The 26633-nt window shown below is 41.4% G+C and overlaps 1 protein-coding gene across 2 annotated transcripts in view; it reads right to left on the reverse strand.

Moving 5' to 3' along the window:
- Positions 1–26633, reverse strand: part of PAK5 (p21 (RAC1) activated kinase 5) — a 795393-nt gene that overhangs the window by 98137 nt on the left and 670623 nt on the right. For both annotated transcript variants that reach the window (XM_085612660.1, XM_085612659.1), the window contains exon 5: positions 18708–18841. In XM_085612660.1, the coding sequence (XP_085468786.1) occupies positions 18708–18841 (134 nt within the window). The remainder of the gene's footprint in view (positions 1–18707; positions 18842–26633) is intronic.

Here is a 26633-nt window from a genome sequence, read left to right on the forward strand (position 1 = left end):
TCTCCTCACGGCTCCTCTCTCCTGGCTCCAGTGTCATCTGAGGGGCGGTGCACGTCATTGTGAGGAAACGGAACAGCCTCCGTTTCCTCACAACTATCTGGACAGTCATTACATCATATGCGTTGTAAAAGCACATGCGATGTAATAGTATGTGTAGTAATGGCTACGCGTTGTTACATCGCATGCGTTGTAACGCATGCGATGTAATGACTTGCGGGGTAACAGCTGTGTTGTAATGGCTGTTTACCCCCCTAAGGCAGCCCTAGGTATCCCATAGGGCCGGCTGTTGTGTAAATGAAAAGATGAGCATGCAACTTTAAGTTTTACATGTCCTGGTAGTGAAAAACTCCTACATTTGTTTCTCACTACTGTGAGGCCTACCTCTACTATAGGATAAAATTGGGCATTTCTTTTTACATTTAATAAGCTAAAATATCAAATTGGAAGCAGGTCAATATGTAGTGTTTGTTATCCATGAAATTGTAATGATAAACTCTCTTTAATGGTAAAGTCAGAATTTTCAATACAGTCTTAAAAATGCCACTTTTAGAAAGTTGGTATATTCCTGCCCTTAGCACTGTTGTGCCGGTAGCCTGCCTTGGGGCACATGACTGGGTGTAACTGACAGTTTACCTTTGTGAATTCTCCCCAGACAGTCACACAATAGTAGGATTAGCTATGCCTGAATGGGCCATCTGCTGCCAGGATGGGTGGGCAGAGTTAAGCACAGCCCTGCCTGCAACTGGATAACATGTGCTCTGATCTTCACACAAAAGGAGTAACAACCCCACATTGTCACTGCAGCCAACTTGGAGCCAGGGCAGGGAAGGCAGGAAGCCATGCACTTCAAAGCCACTGTCTAGAAGCTTCTCCCACATTCCAGATCTAGGGCACCAGGGTATAAAATGGCACCCTAAGACACCTCTCTTCAGTACACCTCTGGACCTGTGGATACTCTGCCAGGATGAAGAACTGCTATGCATGCTGCTGAAGGGACTGCCACTCTGCTGGACTGCTGACTTTCTGTAGCCTCGCTGACTTCCTGCCTTTCTGCCTTGCTGCCCTCTTGCCCAGGGAAGAAGAACAGGACTTGCTACTTTATCTTGAACCTAGGACTACCAGAGTGAGTCCAAGGGATAGTCTGCTGACCTCTTAATCTGAGCCTCAAGGGCATAAAAGGCTGCCCAACGTCACGCACCAATGCCTGGAACCACCTGTAGTGAGTTCCTGTCCTCCAAGTGAGTGTTGCTCCTGGGTTCCTGGACCCTTGGTGTTGCTCAGAGAGCTGTATTCAACCATTTGAGTTCTATGTAACCCCGAATGGGACCGTTCGCAGCAAAACCTTGATGCCCGCAACGCAATTCTAGGTGAAGCACTGTCAGCCTGACCCTTCGCGCTACATCATCGACTGCTCGTGAGGACGACCAACGAGAAGCACCAGCAACGCCCATCCGCGATGCCTGGCCTACTCTTCATGCTATTCTGGAAGCCTCGGACAATGCTCTCCCTGATCCTTGCGGCCCCCTCCACCGCAAACGGGACACTTGGCACAAATTTAAGAAGGTGAAACTTTGGCAGGCGTTACCTGGTGACTGTAGCTGACCTACGCTTCATTGCGGTCGGCCTGAACTTGTGACTTTGACCAGGTCCAGCACGACCAGATATTCATAGTTGGCGCTTTACGCGTTTTATGCTATTTTTAGTGAAATCTTTACAAATGTATAACTCTAGTTCTACTGATTGGATTTTTGTAAATATGATGTCAACTAATTTAATGAAATGTTCTCTATTTTCCTAAATTGGCTTGGGATTTTTCTTGTGTGGTTTTTTCACGTTATCACTGTTTGTGTGTTGCATAAATACTTAACCCATTGCATCTAAATTAAGACTGACTGCTTTTTGTGCCAAGCTACCCAGGGTTAATCGCTGGTTATTATAGCAACTTTTTGTGGTTCACCCTGCAAGGGATTGTGGCTCACACACCTGTCATCCAGCAACCCAATTTCTAACATGGAGCTTAAGACATTACCAAAAACCTTATGGTGTCGATGCACAAAAGCATTTAGGAGTACAGCAAGTAGTACTACAGGATTACCCTTTTATGTACTCCTTCGTTATCAGTTACATTCTCCTGCTGTGAAAGAAGCTGTAAATAAACTTCCCAAAGTAGTTAGCTTTGCAAGTAGCAGTGTTGTCCAAGTTAAGCATACAGTGCACAAGTGGGAACATTACCACTCCACCCCTTCTTTGTTTGCCATTAGTGCCAAAATTTCAGTTGACTGCAATTGCAGTACCACTAGTATCCCCCACTAGTAATCCCCACAACAAAATATGATTCAACTAGACAGGGTTAGAAAATACCACCCACATAATATTGGTTTGCAGCTGGTATTAAGCTATAACTAGAGGGTAATACGTAAATGTGTGTTGTGCGATAGAGGAGTAGTTTGTGTAGTGTTGTTAAGCTACTGGAAATCCAGTGTGTTTCACCAGGATTGATATTAACTTTGTGGATAATTACAACTTAAGGTGATGGAGCAGGGCTTTTACTTTAAAACCAAATATCTGTTTCATTTTCACATGTTATAACTAAAAGTACTACTGATTAATTATTAAGTATTAAAAGTTTGTTGAATGTTGTCTAATCAACCTTATTAACAAGAGAATTACACGTGGGAAAGCTATTGCATGGCTACAATAATAAGTGAACTAAGTTGGTGAGCAAACTGACAGAAAACGATGTTGCTTATGTGATGTTATGGTATTTTGCGCTTAAATTAATATGCAATAATGGCTTTTGATGTCGCAAATGGCTAGATAAATACACACACATAAGGGTATTAGCAGGGGATTAACACTGTATAATCATTTCCGTGCAGAAATTCTGTTTTATGTTTATTTTTGCTTAAGTTGTCCAATGTGGCCTACCCGAAAATGGCTGCCATCTACAGCCTGCACTCGAGTAGATGGAAATTTACAGAAAGGCTTCGCTCTGCCTGTGACCTTGCACCTCTGATGAACTGAAAAGCCATAAGCATGATGACAAGTCCGGGACATCTGCCAAAAGCCCCTGGAAGACGGAAAAGTTGATACGAACTTGTAATGAACTCACAATTGAAACAAATTCACCTAGTAGAGACATCCGTAAAAGTATCGAATTAGTCATGGACGTTCAATTCTGCTATTCATTATTTGGGACAATCTATGCGTGAGAAAATCTCGCATAATATCGAAAAAGTACCAAGATGACATTATTTCCGCCATTCACCCGTTCTGAATAAAGAAATGTAACTTTATAGAATGTAAATTTTAGTATAAATAATAGTAGACTATAGAGGTCTAGCGCCACTTCTTCCCGAGCTGATGATGCGAGGTCCCTATGCTGACGGAGAGGACGATGACTCTACATGACGACAGAAGACTCTAATTCTTCTACAGAGGACCGGTTCTGACTTAGGATCTGACATTTAGACAGAATAGGTAAATATGAGAGAAATGAAATTTGCATTTAATTGGTTTTTCCTACAAATTTTAGATAAATGAACAATCTGTTTGAATTTCTGTCTCGGGTGGTTATTTCTTGTCATGTTTATTGAATTTATTGGTGTATTTTATGAAATGTTCTCGTTAGATCTACAAGCAACTAGCTGGTCGCATTGACCTCAAAGTACAGGCAGATTAGATAAAGAGTTAATGAGAAGGTGTTTCTCCTTTACAGGGCACGGATAGAGTGATTTAGGGTGAATGTTGGTGTAATGGGCCCCACCAGCGTGTGATGTGTGTAAGCGTGTGTGACTGTGAAATCATTCCGTCCGTGGAAGTAGAGGGGATTCGGAAGCTCTGATCTTCACCAGTTTCTTGGTAGCAGAATGATGGTTAGCTATTGTCTTGATCTGGTGAAATTGCGTGCATATAGGCTTATTGATTATTGATTGATACTTGTACTAACACTATATGTTGAAGTCGTGTTGAGTTCTATGTATTGTGAACGGCTTCTGGGATATAGGGAGTCGGTGACAGTTCCGTACTAGAGCATAGGGAGTGTTGCTCTCGGAAAAGGCGGGATTGTTGGCCCTGTATGCAGACAGGGAAAACGTGTGACAATTGAAATTGCGCGTCACATTGTCTGGGTTCGATGAGGTAGCATCGCCGTGTGTTGCCATTAGAAACATATTTTCTGTGTGAGAGAAGTGTATATGATAGCGAAGGTTATCTGTGAAACTCTGGTCTTAAGTCCCAGGGATCCGTAAGGTATTCCGTTAAAGCTTACCGCTGGAGAAGTAATAGGTATTCTCGGAGTTTGTTAGAAGGACAGGGCAGAGGTAAGCGCTGTTTTGTTAACGTGTGATATAATTCTGTAGTAGGACAGACTGTTCGCTGTTCTCGGGAAAGACAGAATTCTGTGTGAATGTACTACATTTTCTGGTGTGTAAGTGCGTGAATGAGAAGGCATTCTGGTTAATTGTGAAACTCTTAGGAGCATTCCGGAGGGAAAGAGTTAATTGATGCTTGTTAGAAGGGTAAAGTAGAGGGATGTGCTACTTTATCAACGGAAGTAACGATTCTCTAGTAGGGCAGAGGTAAGCGTTGTTCTCGGGAAAGGCAGAATTCTCGTGGGAAAGGTCTTTTGCTGTTCTATGGCTAGCGAAGCAGACAATGGAGATGTTTGTATGTTGTAACTAACAGACTCGTAGAAGTTGAAACAAAGTCTACCAAGTGGTCTTGTAAAGGAAGGGTAGACGAAAGAGACAGGAGACAGGAGCAGAAGCGACTGCAGCGGCTGCTGACGTCAGGGAGACCGCGCTGTGATTGGACAGTGGGTTGGAACAGTGGAAGCACGGTGATTGGTGTGCTAGTGTACGCCGCACTAGGATTGGGAGACATACAGGGTGACGTAGACGCTCCAGGATTGGTGCGTTGGTGTGAGTCGCGTTGCAATTGGAGAAAAGATCGTACAGCTGTAGAAAGAGTAAACAGCTAGTGGAAAATAAGAAAAATGTATTACCATGCTGAGGAAAAGAAGAAAAAATCCTTGTTTAGTAAGGTTAAAACCTGGTTTGACAAGGATAAAGACATAGTGACAAGGGAAGGACAATTATTGCCCCCGATAAGAACCCCGGCATCCTTCATGGTTGCAAAATATGGGTATCATACTTGTATTTGGTTAGATAACTGGGTAAAGTACACTAAAGACGATGGAGTGTTAGCGTTCCCAGAACATGGTTCATTTAATCTGGCCATACTGAGGAACTTACGGGAGCAGATGATGAATCTGGAGCCTCGGCCTAGGCCGACGCAATTTGAGGCATTGACCGAGTGGGAAGACGAAATGCATGAACGAGAAAAGCAGAAAAGTGGAGGTAGTTACAGGTACATGTTTGGGCGGAAATATGATCGCGAAACCCATCATGACCGAATGAGAATGTGGCGTGATGCCAGTATGACCGAGGGATTATATCCCGTAAGAACGGCAGAGGAATCAGGAGGGAGAAAGTGTACAGAGAAAGAGCATAATGTAGATACCAGAAGATATGGGGCAAATGAGTCTGATGATGATGTCTTAGAGGACATGCTCTACAAAAGACCACCCCCGTATAGACGAGAACCAGAGGTAGGAACAGCAGTTACCCCAATGAGAAACACTCTGCGGATTATAAAGACAGAGGCTACAGCCCCTGAGTTGAAAAAGCAGTTGTTCTCTGGCGGAAAGAGAAAGAGAGAGAGATAGAGAGAGAGAGAGAGAGAGAGAGAGAGAAAGAGAGAGAGATAGAGAGAGAGAGAGAGAGAGAGAGAGAGAGAAAGAGAGAAAGAGAGAGAGAGAGAGAAAGAGAGAGAGAAAGAGAGAGAGAAAGAGAGATAGAAAGAGAGAATGAACTTGAAGATGAAAAGACCAGAGAACTAGCGAGAACTACTTCTGAACTAACAGAGAAAATCAGGAAACTGACTAAAAATCTTGAGGCTGTTACAGTACCTGTGACAATAGGCCCGGTTATGCCAATTTTTGACAAGCAGAGGACGGGCGAAAGTGGTTTGACGGTGCCATATGTGAGCAATAGACTGAGTGTACCTCCGGAGCAGGCAGGAATGAGAGCGGGAGAAACACAGTGGAGAACAGGAGAAAATCAGTGGAGACATACCATATGTGGAGAGGAATTGAGTGTGCAGACTAACTCAAGTTTGAATTCTGGATGTATGGAAGGGAACAGAGGATCAATTTTAGAACCACAAAGAGTGACAGAATCAGGGGGTGCAGAAAAATCTGTGATAACTGCTGAAGATTTGAATGATTGGCTGAAGACCTTGCAGAAGAAAGAAAGAGAATCACAGGGAATTGATGTAGCTAGGCTACGTATGGAAATGGAAGAGATGATTGTACGTACACTCCCTACAGAAACGCTGAAGAATTATCAGGAAGGGGAGATTCTTTTCCTTTGCAAGAGTGTCACATGGAGAGCAAAGAACATACATGACAGGTTGAAAGGAATAGCCAGTGAATTGGGAATTGACATGGACAAGGTGAAAGTGTTACAAAAGCCTTACCGAGTGGATTTTTCAGACAAAGATATTGAGAATCTAAACAATGCAGGCCGAACAGGACATATTAAGGAAATGATTGCTTTGCTGAAGAAATGGGGAGATGTAGAGAAATGGAAAGACAGATGGTATCGAAAGCGAGAGGATGGGGCAGATAGAACCTACTCAGCATTTCCCCTGAAAGAAAAAGAGAAGGCAGTGACAGCTTACCCCATGAGAGAGATTCCAGGAGGTGGGTACGTACATGTCCCATGGACCAGACAGGATATTTTATCATTTACGAATGATTTCCCTCGACTAAGGGAAAAGCCCGTTGAGTGGTACAGACAAGTCAAACAGATTTGTAAAGCTGTCAAAAGTACTGTGGATTGACCTGAATAGTCTGTTTGATATAATTGTACCAGCAGACCTGTGGGCAGAATGTAAAATAGTCATAGACTGTCCCACTAAGGAATACCCGAGAGATCCAAAAACAGGAGCTCCAGACCCGGAGGTCATGAAGAAGTACGAGCAGGTTATGGCCTTGTTATGGCCTTTTTGAAAAAGAAAGTACCCCCCAAGGAGACAGATTGGGTTAAAATAGATCGAACACATCAGGAATTGAAAGAGTCAGTACATGCTTATTATGAAAGACTGATACTAGCTTTTAAGCAGTCCAGTGGAGATGAACACTTGGGTGACAAGGATCTGAGTCATTTCGTGTATAGATTTGTGTACGGTTTGCGGCCTGAAATCAGTGACATGATAAGGCAGCATACCGTAGACTGGCAGAGTAAGAAAATTGATGAGATTCTAAGACATGCAAAATACTTCAGTGATGAGATTGAGGCAAACCAGAGGAAGTTAAAAGAAAAGGCAATGTGGGCACAGGTAAAAGTTGCAGAAACACAGGAAGCTCAATTGATTGAACAAGCAAACAACCCAGGAAATAAACCCAAGTTTGGTCCAGGAAAAGGGAAAGGGAACATAGAAGAGGCCAAAAAGAAGTTCCCGTGTCACAACTTTGGAAAATTAGGGCACTGGAAATCCGAGTGTAAGAATCCACCATCTACTAACGACGATAATTCATCATTGAATTCACAGGTGCAGAGTGAGGGGTGTGGTCAGCATCAGCAACAGCAGAAAGCTGATAAGCAGCAGAATCAGGTGCCAAAACCACCCTTGCCACAGAGAAAAGGATCCCAGAAGTACAGCCAAGAATCGGGGTTCTACGATGAAGAGCAGGTAATCAAACCAAAACGCGCAAGCGCTGTATCTCAGTACTGGCTGAAAAATGAGGGAAGTGACTCTGAGGGAGACTTCTGACGGTGCCGAAGAGAGGAGGAGGAGTGCGTACTTGGCGCAACTCTAGAAATAGACCAGGCAGGGCCTTTTGTAGATGGGAAAATTAATGGTGAAAGTATCACTTTCCTAGTTGACACTGGGGCCACGAGATCAACTGTCAGGTCAGCTGATATAAAGAATCTTCCTCTCTCGGACGAAGCGATCCAAGTGGTTGGTGTGTCCAACACACAGATCAAAACACTACTTACTGAACCAGTAAGGGTTAGAATAGGGAAATTTTCAGAGATGCACCGATTCGTAGTGTGTGACACAAGTCCTGTGAACTTGCTAGGCAGGGATCTACTGTGCAAGATGAATTGCACTATTTTCTGTACACCAGATGGAATAACCTTTGAGACACCTGATAAGGATGTTCTATACAGAATGACCATGGATAACAGAGAATGTGAGGCTTTGGGAACATATGCAATATTTAATCCAGATGCATTACCCCCAGAGTTGAAACAGACAGTGAAAGCAGCAGTTTGGGATTTTACTGGAGAAGATGTGGGCCTGATGAGAAATGTAGATCCAGTAAAGATTACTGTAAAAGAGGGAGTGGTTTACCCAAATATACCGCAATACAGATTGACAACTGAAATAATTGAAGGAATAACACCCTTAATTGAGAAAATGATCCAGCAAGGGGTGTTAAGAGAAATATTGAGCAGCCCATGTAATTCACCGATAATGGGACTGAAGAAACCTAATGGAAAGTTCAGAATAGTACAGGATTTGAGAAAAATTAACAAGATTGTTGTGCCATGTTGTCCTATTGTGCCAAATCCATCAGTGATTTTGTATCAGATTCCCCATGATGCAGAATGGTATACGGTAATTGATTTGTGTCATGCTTTCTTTTCTATCCCATTGCATCATGACAGCCAGCCAATATTTTCTTTTAGATTTGGAGAACGGATTTTGGCATGGTGCCGAATTCCACAGGGGTATACAGAGAGCCCTTCAATATTTAATCAGTTGTTAAAGAAATCTCTGGAAAGTCTGACAATGCCTGAAAATTCAGTCTTGGTCCAATATATTGATGACCTACTTGTGGCATCAAAAACACGTGAAGCTTGTGAAGTAGACACCATTGCATTACTGAATCACTTGGCAGATGGAGCATTAAAGGTATCTCCAGCCAAATTGCAGTTCTGTAAGAAAGAAGTCCAGTATCTGGGACACAATATTGAGAAAGGCCTGAGAAAAGTGGCTATTGACAGGATCAAAATCATTAGAGGAATGAGAGCCCCAATGACACAAAGAGAGGTGAGAATGTTCCTGGGAATGGTGGGTTACTGTAGTCAGTGGATAAGTAATTTTTCCCTGATTGCCAAACCATTGATTAAATTGACCAAAAGTGAGGTGAAAGACCCATTAGAACTAAACCCAGAAGAAATGGCTGCATTCAGAGAGCTGAAAGACAGACGTTGTGAAGCTCCTGCCCTAGGAATGCCTGATTATGAAAAGGAATTTGAACTGTACTGTAGTGAGAGAAATGGATGTGCACTTTCAGTGTTAATCCAGAAACATGGATGTCTGAGAAGGCCAATTGCCTATTTCTCAGCAACTCTTGACCCAGTAGCTGTGGGTTTGCCAGGTTGCCTAAAAGCAGTAGCTGCTACCTGCAAAAGTCTGGAACAAAGTGAGGGAATCATAATGGGATACCCTGTACAGGTATTCGTACCTCATGATGTGGCAATCCTTTTAACAAGGAGCCGGACACAGTTCATGTCTCATAGTCGGCTGACTAAATATGAGAAAGTCATTCTTGGTGCAACTAATGTAAGCCTGGAGAGATGTGTGAATGTGAATCCAGCGACACTGTTGCCTGATGCCGAATGTGTGGGAGTAAGAAATGATGTTGATTATGATTGCCTGGATGTACTTGATTACTGCACAAAGCCAAGGCCAGACATAAGAGATCTGCCACTGCCTGAAAGTGATCATGTGTTGTTTGTGGATGGATCTTGTCTGAGAACAGAGGAAGGAGTGTTGAGTGCTGCATATGCTGGGTGCAAAGTCTCGGAAGTTGCGGAAGCATCACCCTTGAAAGGAGTTAAATCCGCTCAGGTGGCAGAATTGGTGGCACTGACAAAAGCATGCAAGATTGGGAGAAGTGTGAGAGTGACCGTGATGACTGACAGCCAGTATGGCTTCGGAGTTGTCCATGATTTTGGCCAGCTATGGCTACAAAGAGGTTTCCTGACCTCAAGTGGAACTCCCATAAAGAATGCTGAAGTGGTTGGAAAACTGCTAGAGGCAATACAGCTGCCTAAGGAACTAGCAGTTGTAAAATGTGCTGCTCATGGTCATGGTGACGATTTTGTAACAGTGGGTAACATATTTGCCAATGACATTGCACAATACTGTGCAAGAAACAATCACTCAATTAACAGGAGTAAAGAACGGGAAATGTCTTCTTGTTCATTAATGTTTACTAATGAAGTGGGGACATGGGAGGAAGTAAAACAGCTGCAGGATGAGGCAGAAGATGATGAAATGAGAGATTGGGTGAAGGCAGGTTGTGCACCTAGAGAAAAAGATCATGTGTGGGTCTATAGGGATGGAAGACCAGTCATGCCAAACAGCATGTTGTCAACAATGGCAAGGATGTATCATGGCCAAGGACACCTGGGGAGGGATGCTATGATAAGAGCCTTTAAGCAAACCTGGTACAGTCCAAAGTTTAGACTGATAGCAGAAAGTCTCTGCCAGAGATGTCTGATATGTCAGCAATTCAATCCTGGAAAGAAAACAGTGGTGAGCCTAGGAAAAATAGGCAGGGAGGGAGGACCCTTCACAAGAATGCAGATAGACTTCATTGAAATGCCCCCAGTCAACAGATTGAGGTATGTCCTGGTGGTGGTCTGTTTGTTCTCAAGGTGGGTGGAGGCGTACCCAACAAGAAGAAATGATGGGATAACAGTGGCCAAATTACTGTTAAGAGAGTTCATCCCAAGGTACGGGTTCCCAGTAACCATTGAATCAGACAGAGGAGGACATTTTTATATGAAATCATGGGTCTAATTTGTGAAGCATTAAGTGTACAGCAGAAGTTGCATTGTGCCTACCGACCAGAGGCTTCTGGGGTAGTTGAGCAGATGAACGTTACTATCAAAAACAGAATTGGCAAAATGTGCTTAGCCACAGGAATGAAATGGCCCGATGTCTTGCCTCTAGTCTTGATGACCATTAGGTCTACTCCAGACAGAACAACAGGTTTGAGTCCACATGAAATTCTCATGGGACGTGCTATGAGGCATGCATATGTACCAGTGAACAAGCTGATGACTATAACTGATGACATGATTTTGGATTACTGCAAAGGCCAGGCTGACGCAGTTCATTCTGTGTTTCACCAGGTTGGAGAAGACGCCACCACACTTGAAAAGAAACCAGCCCATGATCTGAGCCCAGGGGACTGGGTAAGGATAAAAGTCCACAGAAGAAGGAATTGCCTGATTCCAAGGTGGGGAAGGCCAAGACAAGTCATCTTGACCACAACGACAGCTGTGAAGTGTGCTGGTGTGAAAAATTGGATACATGTAAGCCACACACTGAGAGTTCCAAATCCAACAGATGGTACTGGAAAAGAATACTTTGAAGAATCAGATTCCAGTGACGATGCAGACAGTGAGGCAGTAAGAAGGAAAAAGAATCCTGAAAGTGGGGAAAGTGAGTCAAGATAAATTTTCATCCCACCAGAAGAGGTTCTGAAGAGAACAGTGCAAACTGCAGAAGCGAGTTCAGACTCAGAAGAATTGTCTGAGGTTCCAATTGACAGTGACCAACACAAAAAGAAAGAAAGAAAAGAAAAGAACATTCCAACAGAAGAGACACCTGAATCACATGAGGAAATTGGACACGTTCCACCTGAGATAAATATTGAAGAAAAAGGGACAGACAAAGACAGAGAGGGACAGATTGCGGAAAAACCCAGAGGAGGTGTCAACAAGCTAGGTGAAGGGACAAGTAGACAGCAAGAAGATTGCGTGTCGGAGACCCGAGGAGGTACAGAAGTAGGGTAATCTCAAGTGGTGGAAAAAGAAACTGTTGGAGAAAAGGAAGTTGTTGGAGAAAAGAAAACTGTTAACGAACCAGAAGCAACTGAAACAGAGTCTGATGAAAGTGACAATGAGATACATGGAGGATGACTCCTGAGAAAGAGAACTTGACTTGGAGAAAGAAACAATAAAGAAGGAAAGCAAAAGAGAAATGCTAAAGGAGATCTTTGGCCAAATAAGATAAAGAGACTAAGGTACAGACTGACACGTGTTAACTCTTCGAAAGCTGAACAAGTGAACGAAGTGTCTAGTCAAAATCCAACCAAAGAAGAAGAAGCAAAGATACCTGAGAGAACTAAAAGAATAAGGAAACCAAACCAGAGGTACAAGTCACCGGAATGGACGTATGTGGCACTGCCTGAACAAGGAGAAGAGGCGGACAGCCAAGGAAGTCCAGAGGAGGCTTTACTGAAGGAGGTTGCTGAAGAAGAAGCTGTGGGAATCCTGAGAGTTATCTTGTCCGACATTGGAGAAGAGACGGATGTTCAGGACCTAATACAGTTTGATGATGATGAAGAGACAGTGAAAAGTGATGAAAATCCAAATTGAGTGAATCAAAGGAAATTCACTTGGAGAAGAGAAGAAGAAGTAATACTAAAATTAGTAGATTTTAATAATCTGGTCGGTACTTGCTGCCCTTAAAAGTTCAGTAGAGGAGTAGAAGAGGCTAAGTCAAGACACGGTCAAATTAACAAAATGGCTAACACTGAGAATAAAAGTAGATGTACCTTTCTGAAAAGATGGTGCAAAATGTGCTGCTGCTGTACAGGTTTATTAATGCTGCTTTGGAGCGTGCTTGCTCTACTGATTTCATTTAGAGTCACTATAGACACTTTAGAAGGTCATACTGAGAACAAGACTAATATGGGGAAGAGTCCATTAAAGGTAGTTCCAACTAGAACTAGTAATGTACATATACATAAAGATAGGTCAATTAACGATTTTTCTAGCAATGTTTTTTCTAAATTGTTGTATGAGTACGTAAAGACAATGGAAGTAAGGGATTGCTACGTCTGCATGCAATTACCTGCCTCTGTTTCGGAAGGAGTGACTTATCATCATCTTCCGGCTACGTATGGAATTTCCTGTAGTGTGTTGATTAGTATATTTTATCAGTTAGGGAAATTAGATTACAATATGTCTAATATAGATAATATTCTTGGGCAGTTGCCTATGAATAAAGCACTGAATCCTGCAAAGGATGCTAACACTTTAGGTGAGATTTTTTTAGAAACCAAAGAATTAACCTTAGAATATGTTTTTAGAAATAATTTAACTTGCAGTTTGAAAGGAGAAGAGAAGAATTTTCTAGACATGGTTGAGAGAAGAAGGTTGAACATGCACAAGAAAGCAAAAGGGCATAAAATGAGTGATACAATGTGGGATATTGAAAAAGAAAAGGAGTTGAAAGATGGAGCCAGTCCAACTATGGCTATAGATGCCCCACAGAAAGGAAAACTGTGAATTACTAGAAAGAGATCCCAATATGATTATTATTTCATAGGGACTAGTGAGTGCCATGATACATACTTTATTGCAACCAGATGGGATTTTAGAGGAGGAGAAGATCCAGTTTTCCCGGGAGTGTATTATATTTGTGGGAACAAGGCTTATTACCGTTTGCCTGACCATTGGTTTGGTACATGTTATGTTGGCCTGGTCTTTCCAAAGATTTTTCACATGGATAGAGCAGATGATGCTGAACATTCTAACACATTAACACGTTATAGAAGAGAAACATGGACAGAAATAGTAGGAGATATTTTTGGAGCTTTAATTCCAGCAGTGGGAATTTCTTTGAATGCATTTGGCATTCGGAAGCTGTCAACAGTGGTGGATCGCTTGTCAACAAGCACCGCTGGAGGCTTTCTTTTGGTTAATACAGAAATGGTTGCTTTGCGTGCAATGGCAATGCAAAATCGACTTGCCCTTGACATTCTTTTGCCAAAAGAGGGTGGAATCTGTGGAATGCTGAAAGTTCAACATTGTTGCACTTACATTCCTGACGAAAGTAAAGATCTAAAAGTCTATATCAAAAATATTACTGACTTGCATGAAGAATTAGTACCACTGGAAGCTGAAAGTATCTGGACTAAAATGGCTAACAAGATGATTGCTATTAAGAACTTTGTAGCTAAGATAGGTAGTACCATATTTGGTAAGATATTATTTCCATTAACTTGTGTAATAGTTGCATTATTGATCCTTAGATTAGGATGTATGTGTTGTAGATATAGAAGAAATAAAAAGAAAATTACAAAAGAAAATGTTAAAAGGAGACAAAAGAAACCAGAAAGAGATCCACAAGAAATAGAACTAGAAGAGCTAAGAGAAAGCATGTATATAGAAACCAAAAAGGAAGATGAGATGGAAACTAGGGTTTAAAACATGAATAAGAACAATAAGATATTTCAAATTCTTCCAAAAGGGGAGACAAAATTGATTTTTTGGGGGTTTTGATTTTTTTGTGGTGATTATATATCACCAAAGGGGGGATTCATGGAGCAGGGTTTTTACTTTAAAACCAAATATCTGTTTCATTTTCGCATGTTATAACTAAAAGTACTACTGATTAATTATTAAGTATTGAAAGTTTGTTGAATGTTGTCTAATCAACCTTATTAACAAGAGAATTACACGTGGGAAAGCTATTGCATGGCTACAATAATAAGTGAACTAAGTTGGTGAGCAAACTGACAGAAAACGATGTTGCTTATGTGATGTTATGGTATTTTGCGCTTAAATTAATATGCAATAATGGCTTTTGATGTCGCAAATGGCTAGATAAATACACACACATAAGGGTATTAGCAGGGGATTAACACTGTATAATCATTTCTGTGCAGTAATTCTGTTTTATGTTTATTTTTGCTTAAGTTGTCCAATGTGGCCTACCCGAAAATAGCTGCCATCTACAGCCTGCACTCGAGTAGATGGAAATTTACAGAAAGGCTTCGCTCTGCCTGTGACCTTGCACCTCTGATGAACTGAAAAGCCATAAGCATGATGACAAGTCCGGGACATCTGCCAAAAGCCCCTGGAAGACGGAAAAGTTGATACGAACTTGTAATGAACTCACAATTGAAACAAATTCACCTAGTAGAGACATCCGTAAAAGTATCGAATTAGTCATGGACGTTCAATTCTGCTATTCATTATTTGGGACAATCTATGCGTGAGAAAATCTCGCATAATATCGAAAAAGTACCAAGATGACATTATTTCCGCCATTCATCCGTTCTGAATAAAGAAATGTAACTTTATAGAATGTAAATTTTAGTATAAATAATAGTAGACTGGAGAGGTCTAGCGCCACTTCTTCCCGAGCTGATGATGCGAGGTCCCTATGCTGATGGAGAGGACGATGACTCTACATGACGACAGAAGACTCTAATTCTTCTACAGAGGACCGGTTCTGACTTAGGATCTGACATTTAGACAGAATAGGTAAATAGGTAAATATGAGAGAAATGAAATTTGCATTTAATTGGTTTTTCCTACAAATTTTAGATAAATGAACAATCTGTTTGAATTTCTGTCTCGGGTGGTTATTTCTTGTCATGTTTATTGAATTTATTGGTGTATTTTGTGAAATGTTCTCGTTAGATCTACAAGCAACTAGCTGGTCGCATTGACCTCAAAGTACAGGCAGATTAGATAAAGAGTTAATGAGAAGGTGTTTCTCCTTTACAGGTCACGGATAGAGTGATTTAGGGTGAATGTTGGTGAATGTTGGTGTAATGGGCCCCACCAGCGTGTGATGTGTGTAAGCGTGTGTGACTGTGAAATCATTCCGTCCGTGGAAGTAGAGGGGATTCGGAAGCTCTGATCTGCACCATAGGTACTTACCACCATTTCTAAATGCATTCAATTAGAGTAGCAATAGCGAATTCAACAACCGCAAATAATCTACAGAGGGGCACATGCATCAAGACATGCTTTTGCGAGTCCTCAATTGCGCTTTTTAAGGAATCGCAATTAAGGACTTGCAAAAGCCTATGCATGTAGGAATCGCTATGAAAATAGTGATTCTTAAACATTCCTTAATTGCAGCTCGCAAATTGTGAGTCGCAATTAAGGAATGGCTTCCCATTCATTCCTATGGGCCTGTAGGAATGAATAGGAAATTGCATGTGCAATTTGCGAGTACCATGAGGTACCCGCAAATTGCGCATGCAATTTCAAGGGTGTTAAAAGGACACCCTGTTGCACCCCTGAAATTGTGATGTGCACCCATGTTGCACACAGACATGCCCCAAGGCCATGTGTGTGTGCAACATAAAACTTTGAAAAATGCATTTTTCAAAGTTTTTGTAAATTACCGACCAGTTCAATTGCTCGGTAATCTGCGGCCCCAAATAGCAAAATCGTTATTTCACAGTGCTTCTTGCATTGCATTTAAGAAATCGCAAATTGCGATTCCTTAAATGCAATCGCAATTTGGAAAATCGCAAAAAATTTCGATTTCCGAAATTGCGCGTGCCAAATAGTTTCATGCATCGCAAAAGCCCATTTTGCGATCGCAAATGACCGATTTTTGCAAATTGCACCGTTTGCGACTGCAAAAAGCTTTGATGCATGTGCCCCAGAGAGCAGAGTCTTACTGCCAGTAGTTGTTTTTTAATACACGGAATCCAGAAATTCCAGTATAAAAGCTCACTCCCTATTTTATTTATTACATTCTAATTGTGAGATCACTTAAAGTAAAAATGATGACATAACTACTCTATTGCAACAGTTGTTTGTATAAGGTTGTTCTGCGGCCAGAACCAGCACCTCTGTGAAAAGCAGGCACTGGAGCAGAACATTTAAACGTGACATAAAAAATTAAATAAACAACGGGCTTTACAGACCCCTTTCTAATAAATGTGATTTCCTGAAAATCTAGTGATTTGTGGTTTAGTTAAAACATTTGTATATTAAACTGCAGGGGTTCAATACAGGGAACTGCATGTTACCCTCACACCCCACAAAAGTGTCTTTGCTACGGACTCACATAAAACCAACTATAGAGCCCTTATTGATGGGCCAAAATACACTACAGATTCCACCTTTATTATACTTTATCTGATTGTTGCTTAGAAGGTGCAAGATACCAAAGAACTAATAGGGCAGTGGGTGGCACGTGGGTGATGAAGGGGCCATGTATTAAGAGGATACAAATGCCCTCTACTGCATTTAAAAACTGTAACATCTTAAGGATTGAGGGGCACCAGGCATGAGGTATTTTGGGGGCTCCTATCTGAGCAAGGTAATGAGAGAGATGAAGTTGAGTGATCTATATTGGGTACCTTGATAGAGAGGTGCGGTAGAGAGAGCTGAGAGAGAGAGAGAAAGAGGTTGAAGGTATATAAAGTAGTTCAGATAGTGAGAGAGGTTAACAGAGATTGTCATGGTAGAAGAGGTGAGGTGATATACGAAGTGGCAAATGATACAGATTTTTTTTTCTTTCAATTTAACTGCCACCACCTGCCTGGTGGTGCAAGGGTTAAGGCTGGGCAGGCTAGAATGGCCACTAAGGGGCAGATTTAACTTTTAGTGCAATGCAGTAATCAGCCAAAGTTGCTGCACGAAGTTGCTCAAGGGAGAGAAAGCAGTGAAAAGTCTTATTTATTAAAATGGCCTGCTGCAGCTCACTACATCTGGCCTGCTAACAGGCTACCTACCAAGATGCATAACGTTTGTCCCAAGGTGCAAAGGTGTGTGTGCTGTCTAGCACAGGATTTGTACTGGCAGCATACCCTTCTAGTACACAATTCTATGCCTAGATAAATTCTTAAGCATATCAAGCATTATATATGTGCTGTACCGTGCAGCATGCATGCAATTTGTGGAACATTTTCAGAAAAGAAAACATTACTTCATATTAGATTCTGCTTCAAGTAACCTTTATGTTTTGATGCAAAGTCCAGCATGGATATTATAGCAGAGTGGGCTTTTTGCATTAAAAATTATGGTTGCTTGCACTAATCCACTCAAGTACTGCTCTGTTGACACAAAGTGGTGCAAAGTACTATATGTGCTGAGAAAATTACATCTTTCCAGCACAAACTAACTTTTGCACAGGAATGTAAATGCCAGTGGTTTAGCTAGACCTTTTACCACACGTGGCGGTCTGGGCGTTTGCCACCCCGTGATGGCTGCAGGTGAGAGCAGGGGATAGGGGGACTGGCGACTGTCCCTGCGTTCGTGGCCCCGCAGCCGCAGGTAAGAGCAAGGGGGTTCGGTCCGCCGCCCCCAAAACTCGTGTTGCCCGGGGCGAACCACCCCACCCCCTTGCTTTGCCACTGGTAAATGCACTTGTAAGTGTTCGGCATGGTTTGTGCATTTCTGTCCAAAGGCAAACCCTTAGTAGAGGTGGCGCTAAGTATCTGTTAAACATGATCAACTGTCAAATTAGAAACTGTCCTTGATGAGTAAGGTAATTGTGGTAGAAAGCACGACTGTCCCACTCACTTTATCAGGGGGGGCCCTTGTCAATTGCCCACTTTGCCCACGCCTAAAAATGTCTATGTTTGAAAAAGATATTGAAAGTAACCTCGGAATTCCATCCACTTTGGCCTTGTATTTTACTAGAGAACTCCTGAGTGACCTGCAATATCATTGACACGTACAGTAGGAGCACGTTAGGCCCTATGTCATAATGCCTTCCTCTGAGGTTTTATTTTTTTCAGAATCACCAGCATAAATTAAGGCACAATCAATTAATGTGTTGCTTAAATCAGGCATAAGGATACATGTTTGACATGGTTAACAATACTGGGTTATAGGATTCACACATACCTTGTGTGGGTTACTATATCCGTCAGGGCTCCACCTTCCAGAAATTCCATCACGACCCAAAGTTCATCACAAACAAGGTAACTGTTGTACATATCAACCACATTGTCATGATGGTAGTCTCTCATTATTACAACCTGTGTGGTGAAAATAGACATAAACAAATATAAGTATCTTTATTGCATTTGACCATGAATGCAGTTACACAGCTGCTCCTGGGGGAACACGATCAGTATTCACCAGGCAGAGTCTGCACTCAGGATGCTGATTAATAGTACATCCAGCTCCTCAATTTAATGCAGAAACATCAATCACCGGCAATTTCTTTTCTTTGCAACTTGTCAGTGTGATGTAGATAACCCGTGCGGGTCCATGGACCCTGTGAGAGGTCCATCAATGAACCACAAGCCTGTGAGAGCTTGCAACCACCACATCGGGGTCCACACACATTTCAGATGGTAAAGAATAAAAATATATAAGAAAGGGGACAGGCCTCTGAGTGGTTGTCGAAGACCATGCATGGAGTGCGATTACCCCCCTCTGTTATTTGGGCACATCGCCTTGCTGACCGCTTGGCTCTAACACATATGTTAAAAAAAAACTCCCATATGTTCTTAATAACCGATACGAAGAGTTCAATTATGGTTACATATCATAACAAAAGAAATACTGCAATTCACCAGTTATGTTGAGCTCTGATAGCCATAACTCACACAACATCTTTGGAAACCATATCTCACACAATAAATGCAATGCTCATGACCAAACTCTTGATATGACAAATGCAATTACAACTGCCATAAATGATCTTAGAGGTCAGACTAAATATGACATTACCTTTAACGCTTCGAAGGAGGGCACTATGAACATACTAAAAATTATTGGGTTGTGTATGTGCTGTTATTTAATGACTGTGCTTCTATGTTGTGTTACTAGTCGGTGTTAACATTGCGAGGTCATAAGCACTGCATCCTTGACCTGTTACTTATTGGTATAATTATTGTAGGGTCTTAAGCATTGCATCTTTGTCCTCAGAAGTGATTAGACAGAGTGGAGAGTTGTGTCTTTTTTCACTTTTCCTATTTCCGCTTCCACATTTCTACCACCCGCTGTAGTGTTTTAGGATTTGTGGTCACTGGTGGGGACGGTCAGAAATAGAAAAGAACATCACTTTCACTGGATCTTGCGCACAACGTTAATAGAAAACCTAACATGATGTCAGTGGTGATGTTATTAATGATGTGAGTTGTCATGTCATCAGTGATGCTATGTGAGATGAGATACACAGAGCAAGGGGTGGCACTTGTATATGGTCTGCATTATGAACCACAAAATAATGAATTCCAGAGATTTTTCATGTTTAAGCCGGAACCATAACTCAGTTTTTAACTGTGTTTTTTCTCATACCAACAGCACAGCACCTAAGAAGAAAACACCACAAACAGCACAGTTGAACAACAACACAAAACAGGACATCACAAAAAACAACATAACTAGGTGCAAAATAATCTTCAACAGCACAATACAAGAAGCACAACACCACAGCACTAACAACAGCATAACAGTACAACAATACAAGACACAAATATAGACACACAACACATCTGAATAGCGCAAAAGCACAACACAGTGGCAGAAAATAAAAACAATACAAGAAAGCAGAGCACCACAGCACAATATCACATGATCACATCAGAACAGCAACAACACAACATAATAAAAAGACTTACCCTATAAAACTTGTCAAATTGGTTAAAATCCCGATTGGCTCATTTAACTTACATATAAGTCCCTGGTATACGGTACTAAGTGTACCCAGGGCCTGTACGTTAAATACAACTACTGGACTGCAGCACTTATTGTGCCATCACTAAAGTAACCATGTAAACATGACTCGAAGCGTGCCACAGCAGCCTAGATGGGCAGTTTTAAAATTGTCATTTTGACCTGTTAAAATGTCACTTTTAACAGGCTTAACGCTTCATTTAAAAGAATAACATATAATAAAGTACACTTTACCAACCCTAATGCAGGGTGCATAGTATTTAAAAGCAGGACATATGTATTTGATGTTTTTACATGTCCAACAATGAAAAAGGCCCCAAACTTCTATTATACTGTAGCAAAGCTGACTGTGCCATAAAAAACATTGGATTAATTTATTACACTTAACAAGGATAACTTCAAATTGAAACTAGCTAGTAAAATACTCTAACACACATTTTTATAATTAAACAAAATCCAACTTAATGCCAAATTAGAATTTTGTCAACTATTTCAGAAATAGTGACTTTAGAAAGTCACACTTTTTCTGACTAAAATCTCTGGTAGCCTTTTCAGACTTAATCCCTGAGTGTCACCTAGCAGCCTGCTGGCCCCATGCAAGCAGGTGTGAATGGCTCCCAGAAAAGGGAACAAAAACGCCTTGAGTGGGAAGAGGTGTGATTTAAGCCTGACAGGATTGCCTGCAGGATGTGCCCACCAACTGCACAAGCTTCAAACAGGCATCCCCTGTCACAGGCATAGGAACTCATACCTAGGCCTGCCCTTTCCATTGTCCACGTGGTCAGAATGGCACCTATTCCAATGGGCGGAAAATCTGTTTCGGAATTGGTTTACAGGGGAGGTTCTCATTTCCCTAGAAAAACCTATGGGGCATGTTCAAAGCTCTGCCCAGGAGAAGAAAGATCCTGCAGTGTTGGATTTGGACAGAGCTGTGTACTGTGGGAATGTTTTGGGCCAAACCACCAAGAAGTGATGTAAAAGTGCATATGTTTGCCCCTAGAAATATTTTTCCTATTGGTCAGGGAGTTTCCCTCACCCACAAACTGGTGCCAGGCATAAATGTGGAATCCCTGGATAACATCTACAGAAAACATATGGACCTGTGAAAGACAGAAGACTGCATCTGTGGTTGAACCTGTGGAGAGAGATGCCAGGGGCTCAACCTGCTCTCACTTGCACTTAGGGCAAAGAAGTGGACTCCAAGGGTCAGGGTCAACTGGCTGGTCTCATGTTAAGTTACAGGGCCACAAAAGCTACAAGAACCCTCCTTTCCAATAGCCCAGCGGACCAGCTCCAACTGAATGTTTACTGAACCCTGCTGGTGGCTTTTGGGAGAGTCAGTTCCAACCCCAAAATGGTGCCCTCAAGGTCCTGGACCCTTGGCGGGTGTTTAAGTGTGCTCCTCTGACTCTACAACCTGAAAATCCGGACTCATAGAAACCTTTTCAGAACTTTTCTTCCAGAAAATCAGAGAACACCGGGACTGACCCTGAAACCGTAGTCGTGGAAGTTGAACCATTGTTCAGACTCAAACTTGCAGGCTTCCTCTGCTGAATGGATTTTAACTTATAGAAAAGTTTCTAAGTCCGAATGTAGAGAGGCTCCATTGAGATAAACGTCGAACAGCATGCGACCGCGAACAAGACCTTCCTGGGCACAAATTCTGGACTTTACCTAATTGGAGGTTTCCCGCCATCAACAACAACCAATGCAAGTTTCTCACTGGAGCCAAGGCTCCCACCAAAGACTCGCACTTCACCAGGCCGCCGTCGTTTAGCCCTCCGTCGGATCCAGCCTGCAGTCAAAATCCAGGCGACCAATCTAAGAAGACTTTTCTTCAAAAAATCTTTTAAGTCACAAGGTAAACTTTCCACTGGGACGACCCTGGTTCCTGTATCCGACTTGCAGTAGCTCGCAGTCAGCCTTAACTTCTGACTTGTACCCAGTCTAGCATGACTAGATAGCTGTGATTGGAGCTTAGCGCTTTACTTGCTATTTAAAACTCCTAAAAATCATACCTCCGGTTTTCTACATCTGATTTTTGTCCTTTTAACATCTATTTTGTTCATTAAAGTTTACTCTATTTTTATAAACTGGAGGGCTCTTTTTAGTGTGATGTGTTTTTAACTTCTTAACTGTTTGGGTACTGGTAAATGCTTTACACATTTCTCCTAATTTAAGCCTGCTTGCTCTGTGCTACAGCTACAACAGGTTTATCTCAGGTTTAAATCACTGTGACCTAACTGAACCTGATAACATATTGTGACATTATTACTTGATGAGGACTCACATCCTCTCCATCCATTGAGACTCTAAGAACACATTGCCCTCAGAATATATATTTTTTCTCTTAGACTGCTATAATTGTAGTTGGCCTAAAGACTTATTTTTTCGTATAATTGTTGGAACCTGTATACATTAGGTTTGGACTGTGTTTATGGTGTTTGCACCCAACAGACTGTCCTTCAGTATAAGATCTGGTTCTAGAGAGGAGGAAGCAGATTTTCTGCACATGGAATGGGATTTCTGCCAAGGCAATAGTAGTAAATCTGCCAAGTTTAGTGTTCCTCAAGAGCAGTGGCAGTTTCTCCACTAAAATAGCAGTATCTGCAATCAGAGAAGCAGCTTTGGAGATAGATACTATGGTGAAAAATCCACTTGTCACATGATGGTAGAATGTCCACCATCAATCGTGTGGACTGAAAATTTACCCCCAGATTTGGGAGGCAACTGTCAGTGTTCACACATTGGTTTCCCCAACATGTTCTTTTCCCTCAAAATAACAGGAACACCACACTTGCATTTTCATGAAAGTTAACTAATCTAGTCTCTCTTTGCAGAATTTCTATCACTTGTGCATCCCTGAATAGGGCGATTATATCGCTTAAGAGGTTGATGAGGAATCTGCTTTTTTTGGAGGATTCTTTATCACGACTCTGCTCTCAATCAGCCTATAAGTCTTCAGCCCTGCCTACTTTGCTAAGGGGTGACACACCAACGCTTTAAATAGAACTTTGGTTTACATCTGTGGAGTCTTCCTGGCAAAGGTGTTGTGAGAGTTTAGCCACATAAATTTCTTTGACCATGCTTACCATATATCTTGACATGGGGATTTTGTATAAAGGTTTACACTCAGAAAGGAGCAAATTACATAGCAAGTTATGTGTTACACATAACCAAACAAAAGGACTATTGTTTTTCATTGTTGTAATGTGAACCTGTTCAACTTGGTACCAGTCAGGCAGTTTAATTAGGCAAATGCGAGAAAACATTGTGAATTCTTTTTTAAAATGACTTCTTTTTTTTAAAGGACAACTATTCCCCAGGTGAAACTGCACAATGTTAACTGCTGGAGAAAGGAAGCTTTATTTCACTCTACTCTTGACCATGTGCTAATTTCATGTTCTGGAATTGTTACATAGCGAAGAGTAGATTTTCTTAATTAAACGTCTACTTACCTTAATTATATGTTGGCAGTGGATACTATGGCATCAAGGTGAGTGTGGATCTATATAAAAATTTAATATTTTGGTAGAACACCAAGCTAGCACACACATCTCACCACACTCTTCAATGAAAGCACGGCCACCAGAAAACATTCTAACATGGAGTTTTTGGAGATTTATAAAGAGCTTACATTACGAAACCCTGAATTAAAAAATACAGCTTACCCTCCCCAAGGCCTAAGCGACTCTTTAGCTATTTACTTCTGCAAGAATACCCAAGATGTTCAAAACTCAACCTTTATGCCAAACCCATCCCATTTCCACCTGAGCGCTTCAAAAGAAAGTTTCATCTTTCAATATTATCTCAAGAAAAGATGTGATCAAAGTTGTAGCCAAAATGAGACCCTCAGACTCCCTCAAAGAAGCCTAGCCTTCCAAGCTAATAAAATAACATACTGAATCCAGGTGATATTTTCTGCCTCTTTAATATGTCCTTGCAAAAAAGCTATGACACTGATGCAATGAAACAAGCATTTGTTCTCTGCATGTTAAATAAACTATCTGGATTTACTCCTATCCAGGTAAGCAGCAGCCCAACTCCAAGTTTCCATTTCTCGAAGTTGACACACACTAACAGCTACAAAACTATCATCAATAAAATAAACCTGCTATTCAATTCTCAAACAGGCATCCTTCATTAGAAAGAGCAAAATCTGTTATGGAAATCAAGAAAAAAGTGCTGGATCTATATGTCTGGTTCAAATGCTTATTTTGTGAGGGGAGACAACAAATTAAACTGATCAATACTCCTCGGAGCCCATTACTGTAGAGTGTGGAGTCCACAGGGCTCAACTCTGGCACCCATTCTCTTCAATCTATTCATGCGTCCCCTAATCCATTTGATCAGTGACAAGAAACATAACTGTCTGATCCATTCAGAAGACAGACAATTCCTAGCTGAACTACATACCAACTCCCTTATTGCTAAACAATCAGACTACCCATGGCAGTCAAACACTGGATGAACCTTAATGGCCTCTACTAAACAGCAATTAAACTGAGATCCTGATCATCAATGATGAACACTACATTAAACTAGATGCTTTTTGGCACACTTACTTAAATCTACTGCCAGCCCCTGTAGAAGTGGTGCAGATGTTTGCAGTACTTTTCAATCCTCACATATCTTTCAATGCACAAATGCAGTCCACTCCCCAATTTCAACTGTATGCCCTATCTAAAATCTGCCAAGCTGGTAGGTAACCAACACTGATAACCACTATCATGGGCAGTTTTAATATCCAGAATTCAAACAATATCGCCGGATTCCATTAGTAAAGCTATTCAGAGACTTCAACAGGCAAAAGACTGAGCCTTCGACTATGTAACAACAATCATATGTCCACCTTCAGAGCACAACTAGTCTGCCTAATCACAGAGCACCAGAAACATCTCTGAGTCCTCTGCCTAATTTGGAAATAATTGCAAACATCCCTGACTAATTATCAGGCCTTTTCCAATGTCACGAACCTGCCACACCATTGTGCTCTAGCACTAACCACAATCTGAGAATTCCTCCATGGCACTTGTACTGATTTGGCGGCAGAACACTGAAAGTTGCAGGAAGCAAACAGGAAAAACAATCTGCCCAAAAACCTCAGACAGATTAACAACTTCACTAGTTTGTAATGTAACTTAAAACATTTACAACTAAATGTATCTTTGCACCTATAAGCTATTTTGGGCTTCTTTGACTGTGTGAATCAAAATATGTTCAGGTCTTGATTCACAAAGCCATTTGCTCTATTAAATCAACATTTAAAGGCTAAACTGCATTTATGAATATATGGTATTCGCAAAAGGGTATTTTGCAGATGTAAATCCTTTTACTTCTATGGAAAACTACCACCCACTTCTGTAATTTTTCACAGGAGTAAAATCATTCAAATCAGTGTGGAGTGGTTATTGCAAGGCATGGTATGCATTGAAAAATGCAGGGGATAGTATTCTTCCATGGAGAACATGTATTTCCCCATAAAGAAAACTAATTAAATGTGCTGGATGCTAAAATGTTGTACCCTGTGTACAATACTGCATTGCCCAGGACAAAAAAAGGAATTTACGAGGGTTTGCTATGAGTATGCCTGAAAAGATGTGACTGGCATAGTTTTCCAGGCATAACCTTGGTATGTTTTGAGAACTTCTAAAAAGTGCAAATGTACATGGAAGCAGGAAAGGAAAACTTTGAAAGTATTTTCCCAATTCTTATACTGAACTGGGCTCTAAATGTATCTCCTTCCTTGTGTACTGAACTATGCATTTCGACCCTTTTGGAAACTAACATAAAGAGTCTTCCTCTGGTCGAGCTACTAAGGGAGCACAACATCCTTAAATTGGCCACTATGAATGAATTGATCTAGAATTCTAATGATAGATAGATAAATTAACAGAAGGATACCCAACGGTACACTGCAGTGTATGTGTGTGTGCACTTGTGTTATATTTGTCGTCTTTTTCAAGACTCTCCTTTTTGTCCATATATCCAGATGCCGCCATAAGCTTCGGGACTGGCATCTGTCTTAGCAATAAGGAATCATTGGTTAGATGTTTGATTAGACAGTCTTTCGACATGAACATCACCAAAACAAATCTGGGATTCCTTGCAATGACAAGGTGGAGGCCATTTTAGAAAGGGGGA

Source organism: Triturus cristatus, chromosome 6 (assembly GCF_964204655.1).
Source record: "Triturus cristatus chromosome 6, aTriCri1.1, whole genome shotgun sequence".
In the NCBI taxonomy this organism is placed as follows: Eukaryota; Metazoa; Chordata; class Amphibia; order Caudata; family Salamandridae; genus Triturus; species Triturus cristatus.